Genomic DNA, 23125 nt, shown 5'->3' on the forward strand with positions numbered 1-23125 from the left:
AAAGGATGTTAGTTTGTATTTTGCGTAGCAAGAAATCACAAATTTTTTCAAGTATTCTGTATTTTTCCTAGCTATGCAAACCAAGTCCTTTGAGTTAAAATTTTCTTTTTAAAGATCCAACATTATTTCTTGCATGTTAAAAGGTTCTCTTAAGAACTTTCTCTGTCCTTCCTTTAACACACAGCCTACAGGCTATTATGCTGATGCATGTCCAATTAGGAACTTTTCATTGAAAACTCCAAATTTGGATCTGAAACATGTTGCATGTAGCACTATGCATTTAAACATAAACAAATCCACTGTCTCCCATTTATTACACCTATCTCAGCACCAAAGCAACCATAATCTTTAACTTGCATCCAGAAGGTTTGTAATCACACAAATCTACCTTATTGGGGTACAACTATAATTTTAAACTTACATTTAGGGTCTCCTTCACTTACAGATCTACTCTATGGTGATGTAACATGATGTCTGGCAAATCTTATGTTTCTCAACAGCGCTTCATGACAGAGAGATGCTTCTTTTTCCGCTTCAAAGACACTCTCAACTTCTGCTTCACTTCGACATACCTATAAATGAGTTGAGAGAATATTATAGTTTTATTAGTTAATAAACAAAGCTAATTAACTAATATTACAGAAAGAACATAAAATAAACTGAAAGGCCATAATATTTAAGCCAGAGTAAGATCATGTCTATTTCAGAAAAGTTTTTTTTGCTAACTATAGTTAAGTTTTTTATTTTTTATTCATGAATTTTTTTACATGGTAACATAGTAACTTTGCTGTACAGCAATTTAATAGTGAATGGTTGATATTTATTTTATATAATTGTTGAATATAAAAGCAAAAATTAGGAATTACTAGAGAAAACATTATTTGGTCATGGGCAAAACTACTGCAGGCAGAGGCTAAACAATAGGTCTTTGTAGTCATTATTAAAAATACCCTGTGCCCAATATAGAATCCTTTGGTACCCCAATTATTTCAATAGATGGTGAATCAAGATGTGAAGGGGGAATACACCAGAGAAATCAACATTGAACGCTATTGTTTAGTAAAAGACATCTATTTGTATACATTGTTTCAAACTTGTATTAACCTACATGTTATGTAAGAGAAGCTTTTGCCAAGCTTATTAAATTAGACTTTTAAATTTAGCCTAGAGAAATTGAGAGTTTAGATTAATATAAATTAATATACTGTATGCCTTAGAACTGTACTGTACTGTACTGTATATAAGGATACTGGTAAACAGTTTGATCTAAAGTTGGCCGTTACCAATTGCAGTACTGGAAAAACTTGGCTCCAGATAGTTTTCAGGATAAGCGGAAAAATATATTTACATTTTTCCATTCATTACTTGGCATTGATATGCTTCGAGTTACTTTCAAATTACTTTTTTTTTATTCTTTTCCCATAACTCTTCATCAGGACTACAATGGTTAAGTGATGGAATTACACTGTATTATAAAGGTTATGGTGGTGAAAATTTTAAGATACAAAACTATTTGGAAGATCCCATCCTCTTCCGAATATTATCAAAATCTATCCTGTCTCTCAAATTACTGTATCCCCTGGGGGTGGCAACATTCCTCATCAGCACATGTACTCTCACTTTGGAGAATTATGTTCATACCCATCACCTTCCAAAATCTATATTTTGGCAGTCTTTGTCACATATAATTACCATTAAATGTGGATACACAATTGCCTTCTACCATAAGATTTATAGGCTACTGATTTCTAAGTACAAAGTATTTATGGCTTCAATTTTGGGGGAATCAGACTATTTAAAAAAAATTCCTAACTGAATAGGCTTCCTCAGTACGGGGACCCTGGTTCTCTTATTACAAATGCCAATTTTAAACTCAGGGATAATATCTTACTTGAAACAATTTAAAGATAATCACATTACATCTGTTTACAAATGAGGAATTTTACAGTTCGGGTTCCTCTTTCAGTATTCTATACAGTCTTCCTAAGGTGCATAAGCCTGATATTCCTCTTCGTCCAAATCTGGCCTCCTATAATTTGGTGATTTTTCACACTCTTAAATTACTAGTCTCCAATTTGGAAAGTGCCTACCACAAACAAGACCTCTTTCCCAAACTCCTACCATTTTCTTCCTGAGGTGCGTAAGCTTGACATTCCTCTTCATCCAAATCTGGCCTCTTATAATTTGGTGGAATTTCACACTTGAGTTCCTATTCCCTATTTTGGAAATGCTTGCCACAAGCAAGACCCCTTTACCAAATTACTACCATTTTGTTTGAGGTAATCGTCCAGAAATCTGAACTAAATATGGTTACTGGAACAATATAAATACATGCAGAGTAGTTGAAAATCTTGCCAGTAAAATTCCAGCAAGATATTTACCCCTCAGGTTACTCTGAATATTAACATAAGATAATGAAATACCAAATCAATAATTACCTTGTCTCAAAACATGGAATTTTCTTACACCTACCTCAAACTTCAGCCATTTATATTTTGAACATTTTCTTGCCCCTGGACAGGCCTGCAAAACGTTCTGGACACTGGGATGAGTCAGGCCAAAGAAACGACATCCACGTTCATCACTGTCACTACCCTCTGGGCTACAATTGTGAAATATAAAAGGAAAAGAGACCTAACATTAATCACTGAACTATAAGAAGACCTGCTTTTCTGTAGTAAAGTTACAGACTAATTGAAGTTTTGATTCATCATTTGATTAAAAGAATTTGGGCCATATGGTATGGGTGCTGGTTCTGAGGAGACTATGCAGCTGAGAAGATCCCACAGGTACACTATAAAGTAAAAGTTGAAAGGTTAAATAATAAGAGGAAAGAAAGGAAGTAAGAATGGAGACAAAGAAGACTGAAAAGCGTGAATAACTAGGGGCTCAAAGGAGAAACAAAACCATCTTAATTAATGCCTACAATGCCTCTCCCTCAACTCTGCTGGTCATGAGTGACCTTTTAATCCTTAAATAACCTTGCCCATGATTGATAGTAAGAGGGTTCCTTTGATGTAGGAGTGGCTAAGGAATCTACTTTTGCTGGATATTTTGAAAGACTGGTCACTTTTCAATGAGGGAGCTGCTCTAAGAAAGCCATGGATGCTCTATCAGGTGCTTAAAGGATCTTGTGTTGGAAAATAACAGACCACACATGGTATTGAACCAATGAAGGCTTACAAACGTAAAGTCCATTGCTTATTGCTTGAGCAAACGTTGTGGCACATGAACGGAAGCTAATGCTGTAGCATCATACCGGGGACGGAACAGAGTCAATATGACCAGAGGCAAGAATGGCATGGGTGGCACACTTACCGATGGAGTTAGGGAATGTCTTGTTACAATGTGATTGGGAGAGGACTCGTAGGTATACAAAAGATTTATCTAGCAATTAGTATCATGGCATGGGAGATAGCTTATCAATTTCTGTCTAATGACACCCAGTACTTGATAGATGAGTAATTTTCAGACCACATATTTCTCACAGAAGTTGAGACCAAAAATGAAGATCTTGATTCACCAATAACACAAAGATGTTACAGACCTTACCCGACAACCCTTACCATTTGTACTGAGACACACTTAAGAAAGAAACAACAAAAACTTGAAATTAACAATAAAAAAAAAAACCTTGATGCTACTTTAATATAAATTCAGTTCTGCCATTAAAAGCTGGAAGAGAGAACTTATTCTATAAGTCCTCATTTGGATGTATGCCAGTTCCTTTTTGTTTTCCCTTCACACAAAAACACTGAACAATGTGACAAATTCTTCACAATCTTTTTTTTTTCCCTCATATTATATTTAGGGTATTAGAGATCCACACTAAACCAATATTATTTTAACAAGAGCAGAAATGGTCAAAATATAGTTAGAAAGAAATCAAGAGCTGGAAATAATTCAGAAACAGAAAATAGGCTGGTAAAGTAGCCTGGGGGAGCAAGGAAAAAATGATGCTGAAGCAACACAGTTGTAAAATAGAATGACGATAGATGCCAAGCAGCAGGTAAAAGTACCACAATAAGTAATGGGAGATTCTAGTTCAATTAAAGGTTAGTAAAACTAGGATAGTTCTGCAAAGAATAGGACAATATGTGAATAGATTTTAATTAACAGCCACATAAAGACCTACACACAAAATGGAAACCTGCTGCAAGTACACCTCATAATTCCTTTCAAGCTGAAGAGGAAAAAACTATTGTAAATTAGAGGGACGCTCAGTAGAGTGCAGACCTACGCCATGGCAGCTTATTTCTCAACCTTTTGCTCTACCTTTCTTTACCTTGACCTTTGACCTTAACATGCATCAATCGGTATGGATTTTTATACACTCAAATATGAACCAAGTTTGAAGTCTCTGTGACAATGATGTCCAAACTTATAGCCAATTATATGAATTAGAAATTTTGCTTGACCTTGACCTTCACCCTCCAAAATTTATTAATTTCTAGCTTTTTACATAAGAGTTAATCCCTGCAAGTTTCGTTACTCTACGATTAAAATTGTGGCCAGGAAGCTGTTCACAAACAAACACACAAACAGGGGCAAAAACATAACCTCCTTCCAACTTTGTTGGTGGAGTTAAAAATACTTAAAGCATAAAAAAAAAAATGGTTGATGAATATGAAAATTAATATCTATATCATACCGTATTGTGAGTAGATCCATGTCGAGAGCACTATTGATAGTCTGAAGTATATGATTATGACACTGTGTAGGGGAGTTACCAACAACAGCATCTTCCTCATCCTCACACACAACTTCAAATCTATAAGATGACACAAAATTAAATATAACTCAATAAAATTCACAACTAGTATTCAAATCTTATAGTCACCATCAAATAAAAGTAATTTATAGTTATTGCATTACATAAGTAACAAATAAAAAAGTTAAAATTCAAAATAAAATGTGTAATTCATCATTACTATTCAACAAAATAAGACCAAATCTAAGGAAAATTCTAGATTCTAATAAATACCTTGGACTATGGCCGCCATCCAAGATCTTGCAAGTATAGAGAACAGGGCGTAAAGGATCATGTAGGCTTGCATACATCCTAGATGAACAAAAACCAACAGGATAAATGCACTGTTCAGTGTGGTATGCCTCTCGTTCACTAACAATCTGAAAACGACAATAACGATGGACTGAAGTGAAAACATATTGTGTAATGTAATATATACAAGCTTAGATCTAAAAATACAATATTCAGAACTTAACAACTATAATGGTCAACTAATTACTGACCTCTCCAAGACTGTGTATAGTAAGAGGTCCCAGAGTAATGGGAAAGATAGGACGCCCAGCTGAATCTAAGGTGATAGGAGGGCAAAGTCTCTTGGGCTTGCTACTGCTGCTTCTCCTGGACTTTGCTTTCTCAGATGATGCCACTGTAGACATCAATGTGGTAGTAGTTGTGCTACTTCCTGGAATATAAGAAAAAACTTAAATATAACTCATTTTAAGAATACCTTATTAAGAAAGAAACATTAAAATATAATACTTACTTCAACAAATGACAAATTTGGAAGTAATCTGGATTTTTCCCAACAAAACAAACCTGTAGCTATTTATAGGGGTATTACTTTTGGAGAAGCTGAAAGATGAGCCATAAGACTTTAAGCGAGGATTAACCATCCACCCGCTAGTTATTGTTAAGAAAGAAAACATAGAAAAATAATACTTACTTATAAAAAGAAATATCTGCAAGAAAATAAGATAAGTAGTCAAAAGTTTAAAAATTCAGATATTATCATTATTACTTCCCTAGTTGGAAAAGCAGAATGCTATAAGCCCGAGGGCTCCGACAGGGAAAATACCCCAGTGAGGAAAGGAATAAGGAAACTACAAGAAAAGTAACTAACAATTAAAGTAAAATATTTCAATAACAGAAACAACATTTAAATAAACATTTCATATATAAATTATAAAAACTTAAAAAACCAAGAGGATGAGAAATAAGATAGAATAGTGTGCCTGAGTGTACCCTCAAGCAAGAGAACTCACCCATTTTCTCCCTTATGCACAAATCAAAATAGTTGTTCAGCATTGGATATAAATCATACTGAATACATAGCATTAAAAAATTGAAGAACTTGAATTGAAATACTGAATTATAAACAAAATATGCATACACTTGATGAAATTATAATTCATACTTTTGAACTTGCATTGATTTGGTTAAAATATATATCATTCTGAATTTTGAACTAGCATAAGTTTATACAAATAATTTCACAGTAAATTTTAAACAAAATACTAATACATTTGATGTAAATATTTTTCAAGTAAAGGGGTAACTCTTAACATCAAAATTTCCTAGCAATTACCAAGTATGATATAACAATGTTAAAACTATTACTCTAGTATTAACATCAGTAGGTATTTTCATATATACATACTTCAGTCAAGCTATTTTGCTATACACCATAAAAGCAAAACTGCTAGAATATAAGGCTAAGTATGAATGGAAATCCTAGCTGCAACACTAACATAGAAACATTTTTTACCTAAGGAAGCCTTGATAAGCTCTTCCCCTATCTATCCTATCACCGTTCACTTTTTCGAAGAACTCCAAAATAAATCAAATTTTATATTAAAAGAATGGAAGTGGATTTAGCATGTCCTGTGATTGGATATTTGTGTTGCATTACCACAATAGGAAAGTATAGGTTCCTTCAGGGATTTGACAGTCTTGTGCATTCCGCTAGTTACACAGACTTTCCTTTGAATACACATTATTACGCTAAATGCTCAGACAAATACCTTAAATATTTACTTCTTTCCTTAAAACAAAGTATGGTATTTTAGTTTGAATGATAATGAAATTACAGTTTTTGTAAAATTTCTGATAATCTGATAACTTTAAGTGTTAAAAAATTTGCACTTTTTTCACAGATATTATAACATGATTAAATTAAATATGTTCAACACTGCTCAACATAACCTTCACATATTTGTAATACAACATAAAAATATTACTTCCTTGCCTTTAAAGCTTTCCTGCAGGTGTTGTGGTAAAAAATGTTTGTTGGAAAGAGCAAGAAAAAAATGGCCATAAAGACAGGAATTTTTTTTTCTGTTGTAATAAAAATATGGAAAAAGAATGATAAGTAAAGTTGAGCATATTTTATATCATCCAATGATATCTTTAAAGACTTCTTTTTCATTCAAAATGCAAAATTTTACATTACTATATAAGTGTTATCAAATCATCAGAAATTTTATATAAATACTACAGTACTTTCACCGTTTTTCAAAGTCCTCAGACATGTCCTACTCCCATCTGTCTATAGCCTTTCTATGCCCATCTATACCAGCAAATTTTCTTAGCTCATCAATCTATCATCTTCTCTTCCTTCCCTTGCTTTATTTCCCATCTCTTGGGACCCATTTTTTTTTTTTTTTTTGTCCATCTATTAGCTGTCATTCTCATTATATGTCCTGCCAATGCCCATTTTTTTTCTTAATGTTAAAATATCCTGTACTTTATTTTGTTCTTTTTCTGTCTCAGTGTTAATTGCATCATTTTTCTTTCCGTAGCTCTTTGAGTTATAACTAGCTTATGTTCTAAGGCTTTAGTAAGGCTCCAAGTTTCTGATGCATAAGTTAATACTGGTAGGACCATCTGATTAAATACTTTTCTTTTTAGAGAAAGTGGCATTTTACTCTTCATAACCACATTTTGTTTACCAAAAGCTCTCCATCCTATGGTTATTTTACTTTTATTGTTGGTCTCAAGTCATGGGGAAACACTTACTGTCTGTCCTAAGTAAGTATATTCATCAACAATCTCTAGAGGTTCGTCCATAACCCATATTTGTTGTCTCGGCATTTTCATTGAACAATATCTTAGTTTTAATCTATTCATTTTCAGACCTACTTTTCTGCTTTTTCTATTCAAATCTTCAATCATCTTTTGCAATTCCTCCTACGATTCACTAAACAGAACTATGACATCTACAAATCTCAAGTTTTTAAAGTACTCCCCATTAATATTAATTCCTACATTTTCCCAGTCTAAATATTTAAAAACTTCTTTAAAGCATCTTGTGAATAATTTAGGAGAATGGGATCTCCCTGTCTAACTCATTTCTCATTCTGGATTTTCACACTATCTTTATATAGTTTTAGTATTGCTGTACTTCCTGTTTAGATATCTTCAAGTGTTCTAAGATCAGATTTGTCTATTACTTGTCTTTGAAGGGCTTTCTGAAGACTGAAATATGTTATTTTTATTAATAAAATAAATTTTTGAATATACTTACCCGATAATCATGTAGCTGTCAACTCCGTTGCCCGACAGAATTCTATGGAGGGATACGCCAGCTATCACAATACTAGAAGGGGGTGTACTTACCAGCGCCACCTGTGGCCAGGTACTCAATCATTTGTTGTTTACACCTCCTCAATTATTCCTCGGTCCACTGGTTCTCTCTGGGGAGGAAAGGGAGGGTCGATTAAATCATGATTATCGGGTAAGTATATTCAAAAATTTATTTTATTAATAAAAATAACATTTTTCAATATTAAACTTACCCGATAATCATGTAGCTGATTCACACCCAGGGAGGTGGGTGAAAACCAGTGTACATGATTAAAGGATAGCTAAGTATCCCCAAATTTCATATAACAGTTATCTCAAATAACAATGAAATAATAAGTACCTGGTAAGGAAGTCGAATAGAACCGTTACTCTGCCTTTTATTTAAAGTTCGTCTTCCTTACTGAGCGCAGCGTTCCTCTTGGAGGCTGAATCAACCCAAAGGTGCCAAAGTACAAGGGGTTGCAACCCTACTAAAGGACCTCTACCAAACCTTTAACCCAGGCGCTTCTCAAGAATGAATAGACCACCCGCCAAATCCAAGGATGCGGAAGGCTTCTTAGCCTACCGTAACAACCATAAAACAACAACAAAAGTATTCAAGAGAAAGGTTAAAAAGGTTATGGGATTATGGGAATGTAGTGGCTGAGCCCTCACCTACTACTGCACTCGCTGCTACGAATGGTCCCAGGGTGTAGCAGTTCTCGTAAAGAGACTGGACATCTTTCAGATAAAATGATGCAAACACTGACTTGCTCCTCCAATAGGTTGCATCCATAATGCTCTGCAGAGAACGGTTTTTATTAAAGGCCAACGAAGTAGCTACAGCTCTTACTTCATGGGTCCTTACCTTCAGCAATGCAAGGTCTTCCTCCTTTAAGTGAGAATGAGCTTCTCTGATCAGAAGCCTTATATAGTACGAAAGCCCATTCTTGGACATGGGTCTCGAGGGTTTCTTGATGGCACACCATAAGGCTTCTGACTGTCCTCGAATAGGTTTAGACCTCTTCAGATAATATTTGAGAGCTCTGACAGGGCAAAGAACCCTCTCTAGTTCGTTACCTACCATGTTGGAGAGGCTAGGTATTTCGAACGATCTAGGCCAAGGACGTGAAGGAAGCTCGTTCTTTGCTAGGAATCCAAGCTGAAAAGAACATGTAGCTGATTCGGTTGTGAAACCAATGTTCTTGCTGAAGGCATGAACCTCACTGACTCTCTTAGCTGTTGCAAGGCAAACGAGAAAAGCAGTCTTGAGGGTAAGATCCTTGAAGGAAGCTGACTGGAGAGGTTCGAACCTAGATGTCATAAGGAACCTTAAGACTACGTCCAGATTCCAGCCTGGAGTGGAAAGACGACGTTCTTTAGACGTCTCAAAAGACTTGAGAATGTCTTGAAGGTCCTTGTTGGAAGACAGGTCCAAACCCCTGTGGCGGAGGACAGAGGCCAACATGCTCCTATACCCTTTAATCGTGGATGTTGAAAGGGATCTCTCATTCCTAAGATGAAGAAGGAAGTCAGCTATTTGGATCACAGAGGTATTGGTAGAGGATATTGAATTGGCTCTACACCAGCTTCGGAAGACCTCCCACTTAGACTGGTAGACTCTACGAGTGGAAATTCTTCTAGCTCTGGCAATCGCACTGGCTGCCTCCTTCGAAAAGCCTCTAGCTCTAGCGAATCTTTCGACAGTCTGAAGGCAGTCAGTCGAAGAGCGTGGAGGTTTGGGTGCAACCTGTCTACGTGTGGTTGACGTAGAAGGTCCACTCTTAGAGGTAGAGTCCTGGGGAAGTCGACTAGCCATTGACGTACCTCTGTGTACCATTCTCTTGCAGGCCAAAGGGGAGCAACCAGCGTCAGCCGTGTCCCTTCGTGCGAGACGAATTTCTGCAGAACTTTGTTTATAATCTTGAACGGAGGGAATGCGTACAGGTCGAGATGGGACCAGTTCAGAAGAAAAGCATCTACATGAACCGCTGCAGGGTCTGGAACAGGGGAACAATAAAGCGGAAGTCTCTTGGTGATGGAGGTGGCAAACAGGTCTATGGTAGGTTGACCCCACAACGTCCAAAGTCTGTTGCACACACTCTTGTGGAGGGTCCATTCCGTGGGAATGACCTGATTCCTTCTGCTGAGGCGATCCGCTGAAACATTCATATCGCCCTGGATGAACCTCGTGACCAGAGTGAGGTTTAGACCTCTTGACCAAATGAGGAGGTCCCTTGCGATCTCGTAAAGGCTCCTCGAATGGGTCCCTCCTTGCTTGGAGATGTAAGCCAAGGCTGTGGTGTTGTCTGAATTGACCTCCACCACTTTGCCTAGCAGGAGGGACTTGAAGTTCAACAGGGCAAGATGGACTGCTAACAGTTCCTTGCAATTGATGTGGAGTAATCCTTGTTCCTTGTTCCACACTCCTGAGCATTCCCGTCCGTCCAAGGTCGCACCCCAGCCCGAGTCCGATGCATCCGAGAAGAGATGAAGATGGGGGGTCTGGATGGCCAATGATAGACCCTCCTTGAGAAGAAGATTGTGCTTCCACCACCGGAGAGTGGTCTTCATCTCTTGGTTGATAGGGATAGAGACTGCTTCTAGAGTCGAGCCCTTGTCCCAATGAGCTGCAAGATGGAATTGAAGAGGGCGGAGGTGGAGTCTCCCCAGCTCGACAAACAGGGCCAGAGATGAGAGGGTCCCTGTGAGACTCATCCACTGTCTCACTGAGCAATTGCTCCTCTTCAGCATGCTCATGATGCACTGTAGGGCTTGGTTTATCCTGGGGACCGATGGAAAAGCCCGAAAATCCCGACTCTGAATCTCCATTCCCAGGTACACAATGGATTGGGAGGGAATGAGTTGAGATTTCTCTAAATTGACTAATAGACCTAGGTCTCTGATTAGATCTAAAGTCCAAGAGAGGTTCTCCAGACAACGACGACTCGTGGAGGCTCTCAACAGCCAGTCGTCTAGGTAGAGGGAGGCTCTGATGTTCGATAAGTGCAGGAATTTCGCTACATTCCTCATCAGATGAGTAAAGACCATAGGAGCTGTGCTTAGGCCAAAACACAGGGCTTGGAACTGATAGACAACCTTTCCGAAAACGAATCTCAGGAAAGGTTGGGAGTCTGGATGAATGGGAACGTGAAAGTATGCATCTTTCAAGTCCAACGAGACCATCCAGTCCTCCTGTCTGACCGCTGCTAAGACCGACTTGGTCGTCTCCATAGTGAACGTCTGCTTGGTGACATACTCGTTGAGAGAGCTGATGTCCAGCACCGGTCTCCAACCTCCTGTCTTTTTGGCCACAAGAAAGAGACGGTTGTAGAAGCCCGGGGATTGATGATCCCGGACTATAACCACTGCCTTCTTCTGCACAAGTAGCGACACCTCCTGTTGCAATGCTAGCCTCTTGTCCTCTTCTTTGTAGTTGGGAGAGAGGTTGATGGGCGATGTGGTCAGAGGCGGTTTGAGGCAGAATGGAATCCTGTAACCGTACCTCAGCCAACTGACAGACTGTGCGTCTGCACCTCTCTTCTCCCAGGCTTGCCAGAAGATCTTGAGCCTGGCACCTACTGTTGTCTGGAGATTCTGAGAGTCAGTGCTTTCCCTTTGATGTCCTGGGTCCTTTCTTAGACTTGCCCCTGTGAGAGACTGGACGGGAGCTTCCTCGGCTGGGGGCTCTACCACGAAAGGGCGGTATGAACCTAGTGGCCGGGGTATCAGCCACTGGAGAGCGGTAAGTCTTGGGGACAGAGGTGGTAACCTTAGACTTACGAGCCGATGAAGCTACAAGATCGTGCGTGTCCTTCTGTATCAGGGCAGCCGACAAGTCCTTAACTAGCTCCTCGGGAAAGAGGAACTTTGAGAGTGGAGCAAAAAGGAGCTGTGACCGCTGGCACGGTGTAATGCTGGCTGAGAGGAAGGAACACAGTTGTTCTCTTTTCTTCAACACCCCTGATACAAATAACGACGCTAGCTCACCCGATCCATCCCTGATAGCCTTATCCATGCAGGACATAATCAACATGGCAGAGTCTTTGTCCGCAGAAGATGTTTTCTTGCTGAGGGCTCCCAGGCACCAGTCGAGAAAATTGAACATTTCGAACGCTCTGAACAACCCTTTCAGAAGATGATCCAGGTCTGAGAAGGTCCAACAAACCTTCGAGCGTCTCATCGCAGTCCTCCTAGGCGAGTCCACCAGACTTGAGAAGTCAGCCTGGGCAGAGGCAGGAACTCCCAAGCCTGGTGCTTCCCCTGTGGCATACCAAACACAACCTTTCGATGCGAGCTTCGTTGGAGGGAACATGAAGAAAGTCTTGCCCAGGTGTTGTTTAGACTGAAGCCACTCCCCTAAGGTCCTTAAGGCCCTCTTGGAGGATCTAGCTAGGACAAGCTTAGTATAGCTCGACTTAGCTTGTTGCACGCCTAGCGAAAACTCAGATGGAGGAGAGCGGGGAACAGCAGAGACGAAGTGGTCAGGGTAAAGCTCCCTGAGTAGAGCCAAGACCTTTCTAAAATCAACAGACAATGGAGAAAGCTTAGACTCCTCCACGTCTGATGAGGGATCAAGATGTGCCTCCTCATCATCCGCCACTTCATCAGCAGAAGGTAGCGAAGCAAAAGGACCAGAATGCTGAACCGCAGAGTCAGAACGGGTAGGAACAACAACAGAGGTTTCCTCAACTTGAGGGAGAACCTGAGGTTCAGACTGCATAGGTTGAACAACAGTCGGAGCAGAAGGCAGGTGCAAGGGTGAAGGAGGTTGACTCCTAGCAAGAGTTGCACCCAAGGATTGCACCAGCTGAGCGGAGGACGGAGGCGGAGTAGTCCGTTCCTGTTCCTGAGAGATGAGTGGAGCATGAGAGGGTTGAGGCTGCGCAGAACAAGGTAAAGTTCTAGCAAGCTGAGGCTCCTGAGGCGCAAGTGCATGGTGTAGATGAGCTTGCCTAGATGAGGGTTGAACTCGGTGCAGCGCTGGTGCAGCAGACAGACTCACGGAGGGGAGAGGTTGTTGTACCCCAACCGAGAGTTGCACCACTGGTGGAGCAACAAGGGGAGGAGGAGGAAGAGTGTAACTCTCCTGATCCCTAAGCAGAGATTGCCTTAAAGAAGGCTGAGGCTGAACAACACTGTGAACAGCAAACTCCGAAAGTGGTTCAATATCGTACGCCTGGCAGATGGTGCTGCGACCAGGCGGAGCAGGTGCAGGCTGGGCGAGCACAGGCGGAGCAGGTGCAGGCTGGGCGAGCACAGGTGCAGGGAGTGCAGGCGGAGCAGGTGCAGGCTGGGAGAGCACAGGCGGAGCAGGTGCAGGCTGGGCGAGCACAGGTGCAGCGAGAACAGGTGGAGGGAGTGCAGGAGGTGCAACACTCTCAGCCCGACATTCACGCATTAAGTCCGAAAGCTGAACTTGCATGGACTGAAGCAGGGTCCACTTGGGGTCGGCAGAAGCGATAAAAGACTGAGGTAAAGTCACAGTCGGGGTCTGTATAGGCAGAACCTTACTCCTCTTGGGCGGAGTACTGTCGATCGATGACAGAGGCGAGTCGGAGCTGAGCCAATGACTGCAACCTGGCTGAGCACTCGCTGACTGAACTCTACGTTTCAGCGGTCTCGAGACCTGAGACCAACGTTTCTTCCCTGCATGAAGATCAGCGGACGAGAAGACGGGCTCAATCGTCTGCAGGTGGGAGTGACGGTCTAAGGAAGACACGCCCGCAACCACCGAGGATAATTCTGTGCGCCTAACAAGGCCTGTCGAACCCTTAAGCCCTTCGACATTGCTTCTCCCCTGGGCATGGGAGCTTGCAAGAGGTCCCGGACTGGGAGGACGACTGGCTCGCACAGAAAAATCCTCACGCACCACACTGGCACCACTAGCACTTGGCACTGCACAGACACTAGCACTCGTCACAGCACTGGCACTATTTCCACCCACTGCACTCTTGACCTTCAGTTCTTTAACCTCGGCCATCAGAGACTTATGGTCACTTACCACTGATTCTACTTTATCTCCTAAAGCCTGAATAGCACGCAAAACAGTTGACATATCAGGCGGAGGGCACACAGTAGGTTCGGGGGTAGCCACTACAGGGGTAGGAAAAGGTAGGGGATCATGAGGTGAGGAAAACATAGAAGAGTGAGAAGAACTTCTCCTAGCTCTAGTTCTCTCTAACTTGGATGAATATTTTAAAAGACGTACAAAATCCAATTCCGAAAGTCCGGCGCACTCCTCACACCGATTTTCTAATAGACAGGGCCTGTCCCTACAGTCAGAACAAGCGGTGTGAGGATCTACCGAGACCTTCGGAATACGCCTATTGCAAGACCTACATCGTCTATGGGAGGGAGCTTGCGAAACGTCAGACATCTTGTTTCAAAGAGTAAGTCAAAGGGTGATCCAAAAAACAAGCAAAAATTCATTAACCGTTAATCAGAGTTTATATAAAAGCTAACTAGCTAATATAAAAAGGATTCCAGTATGCGACAGCCGTTAATCTAAGAGAATACTTCACCAAATATCCATGAATAAACTCGAAGACCATGAGCGTATCCCAGAACGTCTAGCCGGAAGCACGACAGAGGAATAATTGAGGAGGTGTAAACAACAAATGATTGAGTACCTGGCCACAGGTGGCGCTGGTAAGTACACCCCCTTCTAGTATTGTGATAGCTGGCGTATCCCTCCATAGAATTCTGTCGGGCAACGGAGTTGACAGCTACATGATTATCGGGTAAGTTTAATATTGAAAACTTATAAGCTGTTACCCAGAATTTGACAATACTATCTATAGGGGTGCAAGTCCACATTAATATTTCTTTAAAATGCATTGAGTAATAAAATACAAAGAGAGCCTTTAAGAACACAATGGATTTCCCTTTTCATCTAAATAGAAGTGCTCACCAGGAGAGTCCTCCAAATAATAATCGAAAACACCTAAAAGCATAATAAGACCATACATTTGATCATCCTTCCAGAGGTATAAATAAACATTCTATTAGTAGTTACCTTGACTAATTTCCGCAGGCTTCCGTTTCACGACAGTTGGTTTAGGCTTCTTGCCGTCCCAGTTTTCAACACTTCCACTGCCCAAAATGAGATAATTGTTGCTCTGTGAATAAAGAAAAGTGAGTAAATAAATCCACAACATTAACAAAACCTATAAACCAACTCTGTGTGGGGAACTGTGTTTATTTAAAATTTCTCACTGAGCTATGGTCTCAGGCCCACACCAGATATAGCAAATTACGACTGAAATGACGGTTTACACGACAGGAAAAAAATAACAATAACAACTTCTCTAACTGCTTTTGAACATGGATATCTTGTGAAACATCATATTCAACGGTACTGTATAGTACTTTAGTCTATATTAAAAAAGAAAAAAATGTAAATATATAAAAAAAACATAATAAAATGGTAAGTGAAAAGAATAAATGAGTACCAGTAAAATAACCAATATATTAAATTTTACTTTGGTGGTAGCCTATTGTAAATATCTCTGCCTGGCAATCTGCAGGACTGGAATTTGAATCCAGCTCAAGCTCGATAGTTCCTAATAGTGTCTGCAACCTCACCATCCTCGTGAGCTACGAATGGGATTTTGAGAGAGCCTATAGGTCTACCTGCCGAGTCATCAGCCGCAATTGCCTAGCCCTCCTTGATCCTAGCTTGGGCGGAGAGGGGGCTTGGGCACTGATCATATGTATATCTCATCAGTCTCCAGGGTACTGTCACTGTCCCTTGCTTCTGCCATACATGAGCAACCTTTGAACCTTCATCAGAATTATCACTTTATGATAACTCTTTTACTTTAAAGTACTGTATTACCTGAACTTCATGAATATTCAAAGAATCATCAACAAAACTTAAATTGACAAAAAATGGAAGGGAAATAGCATCTGCATTAATAGCTCGGGAGTTTATCACCACCATCTGAAATTGCCATGAGATCAGCCCATGGCAGAAGCTACAAAGCCTGACTGAAATACATAAAATATTAACTGTACTGGGAGCTCAACACTAGTTAACTGTACAGACACGATGATGAATATACTGTAATACTTAACGATGATACTGTATAGGTATGATTGCTCCAATCGGCTACCAGGAGCAACAACTACCTCGCAGACTAGTCACTCGGCGTAAGGGATATAGGGACTAAGAAAGGAACTTTTGTTTGTTTTCAGGTAGAGAAGTGTGCATTTTGAGAATACAGTATTAGAAACGTAACTTGTAATAATGAGTTAAAACTAAAAAATTAGTGAAAAAATCACACATAACTTAACATAGCAAGAGTATACAGTTGGCCCTCAGTATTCGTGGATTCTATCTTCGCGGTTTCGGTTATTCGCAAAGTAAAGATACGTATAATATTTAAATAAAGTTTCAAGTATTTGCAATTAAGACTTCTGCGTGCAACTCAGCTTTTTCACTTCTTTGCACCAGGTCTTTGCTCCTTTTCCCTCCCTGCACAGCAAAGTAATGAATAACGAACAAATATATATGACAACTTTATAACTAACACATGTAATCTATTCTGCGGTAACCCCTTTGCATAGAAATTTTACATTCAAAGTACTGTACTGTACTGTATACAAAATACAATACCGAAGGCTAAGACTTAAAGCCTGGCATTGGATGTCGTTACTTGACTGACTAGTTCAAGCATACAATATTATTGCATTGTAAAAAAAAAAAACCCTGATTTTAAAAAGATAATTATGCTTCATTACAGAATTTTTGTACATTTGTTTTCAATTTTGGGTGCATTTTAACCATCAACAATTAGGGAATTTTTCAATCTATAGTATCAGCGGGTGTAGTTCTTATCTTGTACTGAAGCTCTGTTAATAATGTAAAATTACCTCTGTAAAATAGTATAAACTAGAGTACAATACTGTAATAGAAAGCATGTGAAAATAATGTAGTGCAGTACATTGGGTTACCTAGTATATTAGTCAACCCTGTCTAGGCAGTGGTCTGTATTCTGGGAGGGTTATTATCATTACTAGCCAGTCTATAACCCTAGTTGGAAAAGCAAGATGCTATGAGCCCAAAGGCTCCAACTAGGAAATATAGCCCAGTGAGGAAAGGAAACAAGGAAATAAATAAACTACAAAAGAAGAATAACCAATCAAAATAAAATATTTCAAGAACAGTACTTTGCTAGATGAGAGTTCGAGACATGCTAATGCTCAATAGTTTCTAGTAGTCAGCAAACTCACCATCCCTGTGAGCTGGGGATGGGGGTTTGGGGGAACCTATAGGTCTACCTACCGAGACCTCAGCAGCCATTGTTTGGCCCTTCCTGGTTGTAGCTTGGGTGGAGAGGAGGCTTGGGTGCTGATCAAATGTATATATGGTCAGTCTTAAGGACATTGTCTTAGCCCTTGCCTATGCCATTCATAAGTAACCTTTAAACCTTTCAACTGTTTCTCTGTCAGCCATAACATACTGTAGACTAGGAGGTTTTCCATGAAATTACAGCAACTTTGAATGATCTAATGTACAAGCCTTCATAAATGGAATCTCAAACTAAAGGTTAGTGGGAAAATTAAATTTATTATGTAGCCCAAATAACATAAAAAATACAATACACTGTATAAGCATAACCTTGAATGCTGTCCACATAATTAAAATAAAAGCAGAAATTTTACAATACTGTACAACAATTATACTTAGTTACTCCTTAAAGATACAAACTCATTCTAAAACTAAGAATAATACCTTTGTAGTAAGCTGACTGTGATGGTCAGCAGTGGTCTGGTGATGGCACAACCTCTTTAACAAAAATGCCCTCTCCTCAGTTGCGACTACTACTTGTTGCTGTACCTCAGCCACCAAGTCGCAAAGGGCTGCATTCTCCTGATAAATACAAGAAAATTTGTTACTTGGTAATACAGTATATCATAACATCTTTCATCAACTGCTGGGAAACTTTTATCATATCAGAGCATTTTAGACTAACAAATCTTAAAAATATCTCAAATTTTTAAAGTAATTTGTATTTTCCTTAACTATACAAATCTGAGTCCTTTAATTAGGGAGACTGTTTCAGCGCAAGCTAGAGACAGTCGTTTAAGTTAGATAACGAGTGTTATCAAGGTGATAAGGGTGTTTTCAGTCAAAGAGCCTTCACTTTTGACCCTTTAAAACCTAACTGGGTGGTCCACTTTTTTCCCTGGAAGTGATCACCGCTTGATCTATACAGAAGCAAAGCGGAGACTCCAGCAACCTCTTAACTGATTTTCATAGGGATGAAAAGATGATAGAACCTAGCCTGTACATGCAAGCATGTACCCAGTTAAAATAGAGATCCCCTTCCCCCGAAGGGGACATCAGTTAGAAATATATACCTTGTATGATGATCGTTGGGTTGGTATAAGATCCACCATCCCCGATAACACATTTCTTTACATCTAAAGAATAGAGCTACAAAGTGTAATTTACTAGCATCAGGTCTAATCTAGCATGTAACATTTAGACTGCTTAGTCCCAGAGAGAGGGGGACAGAAGAATGAGGAGGAGCCAGTCATACTACCATTCATTGCAGACTTACATTTATACGTTACCAATGACAAGATGTATCCTTGTCCCGTGTGGGAGCTGGGGTAGTTACACAACAACTTGAGCAGCCATCACAGGTCCAAAAACAAAACTGTCAAGGAACTTGTGGGTATACTCTCGCTAGTATAAGGTCATGAAGGTGGTCTGCCTTTCCTAGACTACTTCACTTAATTGACAGGTAAGAGTAAGGACAATACTCCTGACTTGTGAGCTCTGGTTCTAGCTAGTACAATGTCAGTTAGTCGAGGTGTACCCTCTACGAATACTCTCACGAAACCAGAAAAAGACTGTCTTCCCTGACACCTCTTTCTTGGATCTGCCAGTGCTAACAAAAAGTCTCTGTCAATCAAGCCTATAGAGTCGAATCCTTTTCAGATCGCACAGCAGAATCCTCATGGGACACAAGAACATCTATTAATCACCATCTGATGCCTCCCAAAGAGAGCGATGGAGAAGAACTCAAACCTGGGATCCTGTACCATTGGGTTTAAAGGTTTAAAGGCCGCTTATCAATGGCAGAGGCAAGGGGCAATGACATTGTCTTAACTAGCAGGACAATGTCCTAGTGACTGACCATAAATACATATGATCAGTACCCAAGCTAGAACCAGGGAGGGCCAAGCAATGGTTGCTGAGCTGGTGAGGTTCCAGACACTACAAGAAACTATAGAGTTTGAGGAGAGCTCAAAAACACCAGTAGAATGCCAGGCAGAGACATTTTCAATAAGACACAAAGTCTGGCACAAAATTGAAGATCTACTTTCACCCCTTGGCATGGGAGACTGAATAAGAGAAGCCATACAACTCACCTACTATCTCCACCAAAGCTAAAGTTAGCAGAAAGATGCATGGGAGCCTTGAGTATGTGTCACGTTCCACTCCCACAGCCTGAGATCCTGGGGTGGGCAAAACTGTTAGAAGCTCCTCACAAGCATAGACAACTCCCAAAAAGCGAAGAGGTCTATGCTCTTCAGTCGAATGACCATGCTTAATGACGAGAGGCAGGACTGAGAGGTGAAGGAAGACGAGGAAATCCACGATCTGTGCTATAGTTGCTCCGACCAGAGAAATATTCCTTCTACATGTTTCATGTTTTGAACACAATCAATATGGAACAAGAACCAGGAACCACAGTTGATATGCATTGAAGAGAGGAATAAGGAACCATAAAATGTCATATTGCTACTTTTGAGGCATTGTAATTTAAAACTAGATCATCTACAAAGTACTCTGAGCCTCTTCCACCAAAAAGAATTGAAGGTCTAGCACAAGTTAGCAAAAGACTAAACTCAAATACTACTTGTTGGTAAAGTTCAAGTAACTATACTGTGACGTGTATCTGAGTATGCATGCAACTGGCTGATGCCTGATTGGTGTCATGACATGTGTATGTGTGTTGTGTGACACTTGAGGAAAAGTTGTTGTCCAGTCTGTAATCCCTTATATGACACCATTCTTTAAGAGATACAGAGCAACCTTGTGCTCATGTAAGAAGCAAATGTAGAATATTCCTTTCTTCATATTACAATAACATGTGTGGGGGCTGCTTTACATCTTCCAGATCCAGAACTAAGGTAGTGTCTAATATCTGTTCTAATTGTAGAACTAATGTAGAGGTACACACCACTGAGACTGAGTATATGTTGATCCCAGGTGCTCTTTTTGCAAAAGCATTAGTGATTTATAAAATGTGTTGATGTACTGTATAACAAATTTGGTCTTCATCGGTGTTTAATGGCATTCTAATTTTTCTTTTATTTAACTATGTGATTATTTTCAAGCTTGTAATTTTTTTTATTTTTGTCAATGACTTCTGGGTAATTTTTTTCATTTTTGTCAATGACTTCTGGAAGTTTATAGGGATAGTAGTTTTTTCATTATTTACTTTACATAATAAAGAACTTGTTTATAGTCTTTTTTTATTTTATCTTCATATCTCACCATAAGCCTTAATCATTTTTTAAGTTAATGATCTGACACTGTAATTCAATGTCCCAAAACTGAAAAAATTCACATTAGGTTCCATTACTTGTTGGGTCCCCTTCCTCAGAAACAGACCAGGTGGGGGGCACATTTGTATATTGCTCCTTGGGCCGGCGCACATTTGTATATTGCTCTTTGGGTCAATTAGTTAACTGTGGGTTAGTCGGGATCAGGGGCCTTAACTCAACAGTAAGTCTGCATGCTAGACCTGGCTGCAGACTGCTGGCCTTAACATACCGATAATTGGTGCTGACCCAGGAAGGTACAAACCATTAGGCGACATGGCATCATCATCTGCCAAGGGTCCTAAGGCCAAGAGAAACCTTAAGTGGAATATCGAGAGCCTAAATCACTTGAGGGGTGATTTAATTGCTGAAATTAAGTCTTTGAAGCTCCAGTTGACAACACACAGGAGACTAGTGAGCCATCACGTCCTGTTGCTACTGGAGTCACGCCAAGCATAACAACCAGTGCTCCCTCCAATTCACCGACTTGGCCCAATGTTAATGGTCTTGCACTCCCAGTGATCAGAGCAGGTCAAGTGATTGGCAGACTCCAGTGCAGACTCAGCGCGTAAGAGAGGAAGTGGTTCTTGCAGCTACTGCTTATTTGGATGTGGTCAAGACAGGGGCCACTCAAAGCAGAGATCCAAGGCCAAGGTAGAGACCAGACCAGACCCACAGGTATAGCCAGCAATGCAGGAGTCGTCCAGCGATGAAGATCCTGACAGTGATTCCTACCACCATCGTTCACACTGGACATGTCTCCTTAGCTCCAGAGGAGGTACTGCACTTGGTGCTAGAAACCAGGGCACATTTCTAATGAGTGCAAGAGATGTCTGAACCTGTGTTTGCACCGTTGCTCAGTGGGCAGTAAACAACTCCCAGGTATACCCCCAGCAGTCCTAAGCAGGGAACCCACTGCAGTCCCAACTCCTTTCAAGTGGAGGGTAGTAACTGTTAGGGCTACCCAGACCCCGTTGTCCTGCTCTGGTTCAACCAGTAGCATGGAGATTCAAAGCAGTGGTGAGTAAAGTGCTTCTTCTCAAGTAGTTGAGAACAAGAAGAACAAGAAGTCAAAGGACAAGAAGTACACTGGTACAGAGGAGTACCACAGGAGGTTAAACATCAGGCCTTTGTTATAGAAGACGGGGCTACATTGAAAGATGGTGTGAGTGCTAAGAAGCTTGCTCCTAGCATTTCTGAGGCAGCCTCAGATATCGAGGTTACCCCACAACCTGAAGAGGTCATTGTGCCTCCAATGACATTTTCAGGACTGGCTAGTGATAACCTATCTCTGACACTGTCTAAAGCTTCTTTTACCAACTCCTTCAAGGACAAAGCAGAAACTGAAACCGTACTGAAAACCTTTCCTACAGTTAACCTGACACTGTTGACTCCTATCCCATTTATGTGGTATAACTGTGGCCAAAATCATAGTATTTATAACATTGGATAAGTCAAGGATGTAATATTTTTAACAGAAATCTTTAAGTTATGAAATTTATATAGCCTAGCATATAAGGTGAGGTAAATACTATCAAGGTTGCTTTATTGGTTCCTTCTAGCTTTTTAACTTTGGAAACATTGGGAGGACACCTCTGCAATATGTTCTCTTCTGAGAACTCATACAGGACTCTGCAATAAATCCTTTGGCTTGCTTAAAAGGCAGGTGTGGAGATACCTTTTTAATATCATTAGATGGGGAAGATTCAAATTTAGTAACCAGCACTGCTTGTGTTTCATAGCAAACCATGACCATATATTTTTAAATTTCTTTGAAGAATGGTACCAACTTTTTTCCAGACATTCATAGTCCTTAATCATATTGTTATGCCCTTCTTTGTAGGAAGCAATATGCCAGACGGGTTCCGCTATGATTCTTGGAGCCTCTTTTTTTTCATCGCTTGAAGATCAGTGTCCTAGGGACACAAAGTCAAATTTAAAGTTTGTAATATGTTATTTTCCTTAGTAAAATAAATTTTTGAATATACTTACCCGATGATCATATAGCTGCATCCCTGCTGCCCCGACAGAAAAAAATCTACGGGAGGAATACGCCAGCGATCGCTATACAGGTGGGGGTGTATATCAACAGCGCCATCTGTCAAGTAGGTACTCAAGTACTCGATGTCAACAACGAACCAATTTTCTCCTCTGTCCCACTGGTTCTCTATTGGGGAGGAAGGGTGGGTCCTTTAATTTATGATCATCGGGTAAGTATATTCAAAAATTTATTTTACTAAGGAAAAT

General features: G+C 40.2%; 1 protein-coding gene across 3 annotated transcripts in view; it reads right to left on the reverse strand.

Moving 5' to 3' along the window:
- Positions 1-388: 388 nt before the first annotated feature.
- LOC137629522 (transforming growth factor beta regulator 1) overlaps positions 389-23125 on the reverse strand; it is a 67254-nt gene continuing 44517 nt past the window's right edge. For all 3 annotated transcript variants that reach the window (XM_068360908.1, XM_068360907.1, XM_068360909.1), the window contains 7 exons: positions 18051-18188; positions 15330-15432; positions 5254-5432; positions 4985-5130; positions 4652-4771; positions 2473-2602; positions 389-572 (listed from right to left, as the gene is read on the reverse strand). In XM_068360908.1, the coding sequence (XP_068217009.1) occupies positions 453-572; positions 2473-2602; positions 4652-4771; positions 4985-5130; positions 5254-5432; positions 15330-15432; positions 18051-18188 (936 nt within the window). In that variant the 3' untranslated portion in view covers positions 389-452. The remainder of the gene's footprint in view (positions 573-2472; positions 2603-4651; positions 4772-4984; positions 5131-5253; positions 5433-15329; positions 15433-18050; positions 18189-23125) is intronic.

Source organism: Palaemon carinicauda, chromosome 37, assembly GCF_036898095.1.
Source record: "Palaemon carinicauda isolate YSFRI2023 chromosome 37, ASM3689809v2, whole genome shotgun sequence".
In the NCBI taxonomy this organism is placed as follows: domain Eukaryota; kingdom Metazoa; phylum Arthropoda; class Malacostraca; order Decapoda; family Palaemonidae; genus Palaemon; species Palaemon carinicauda.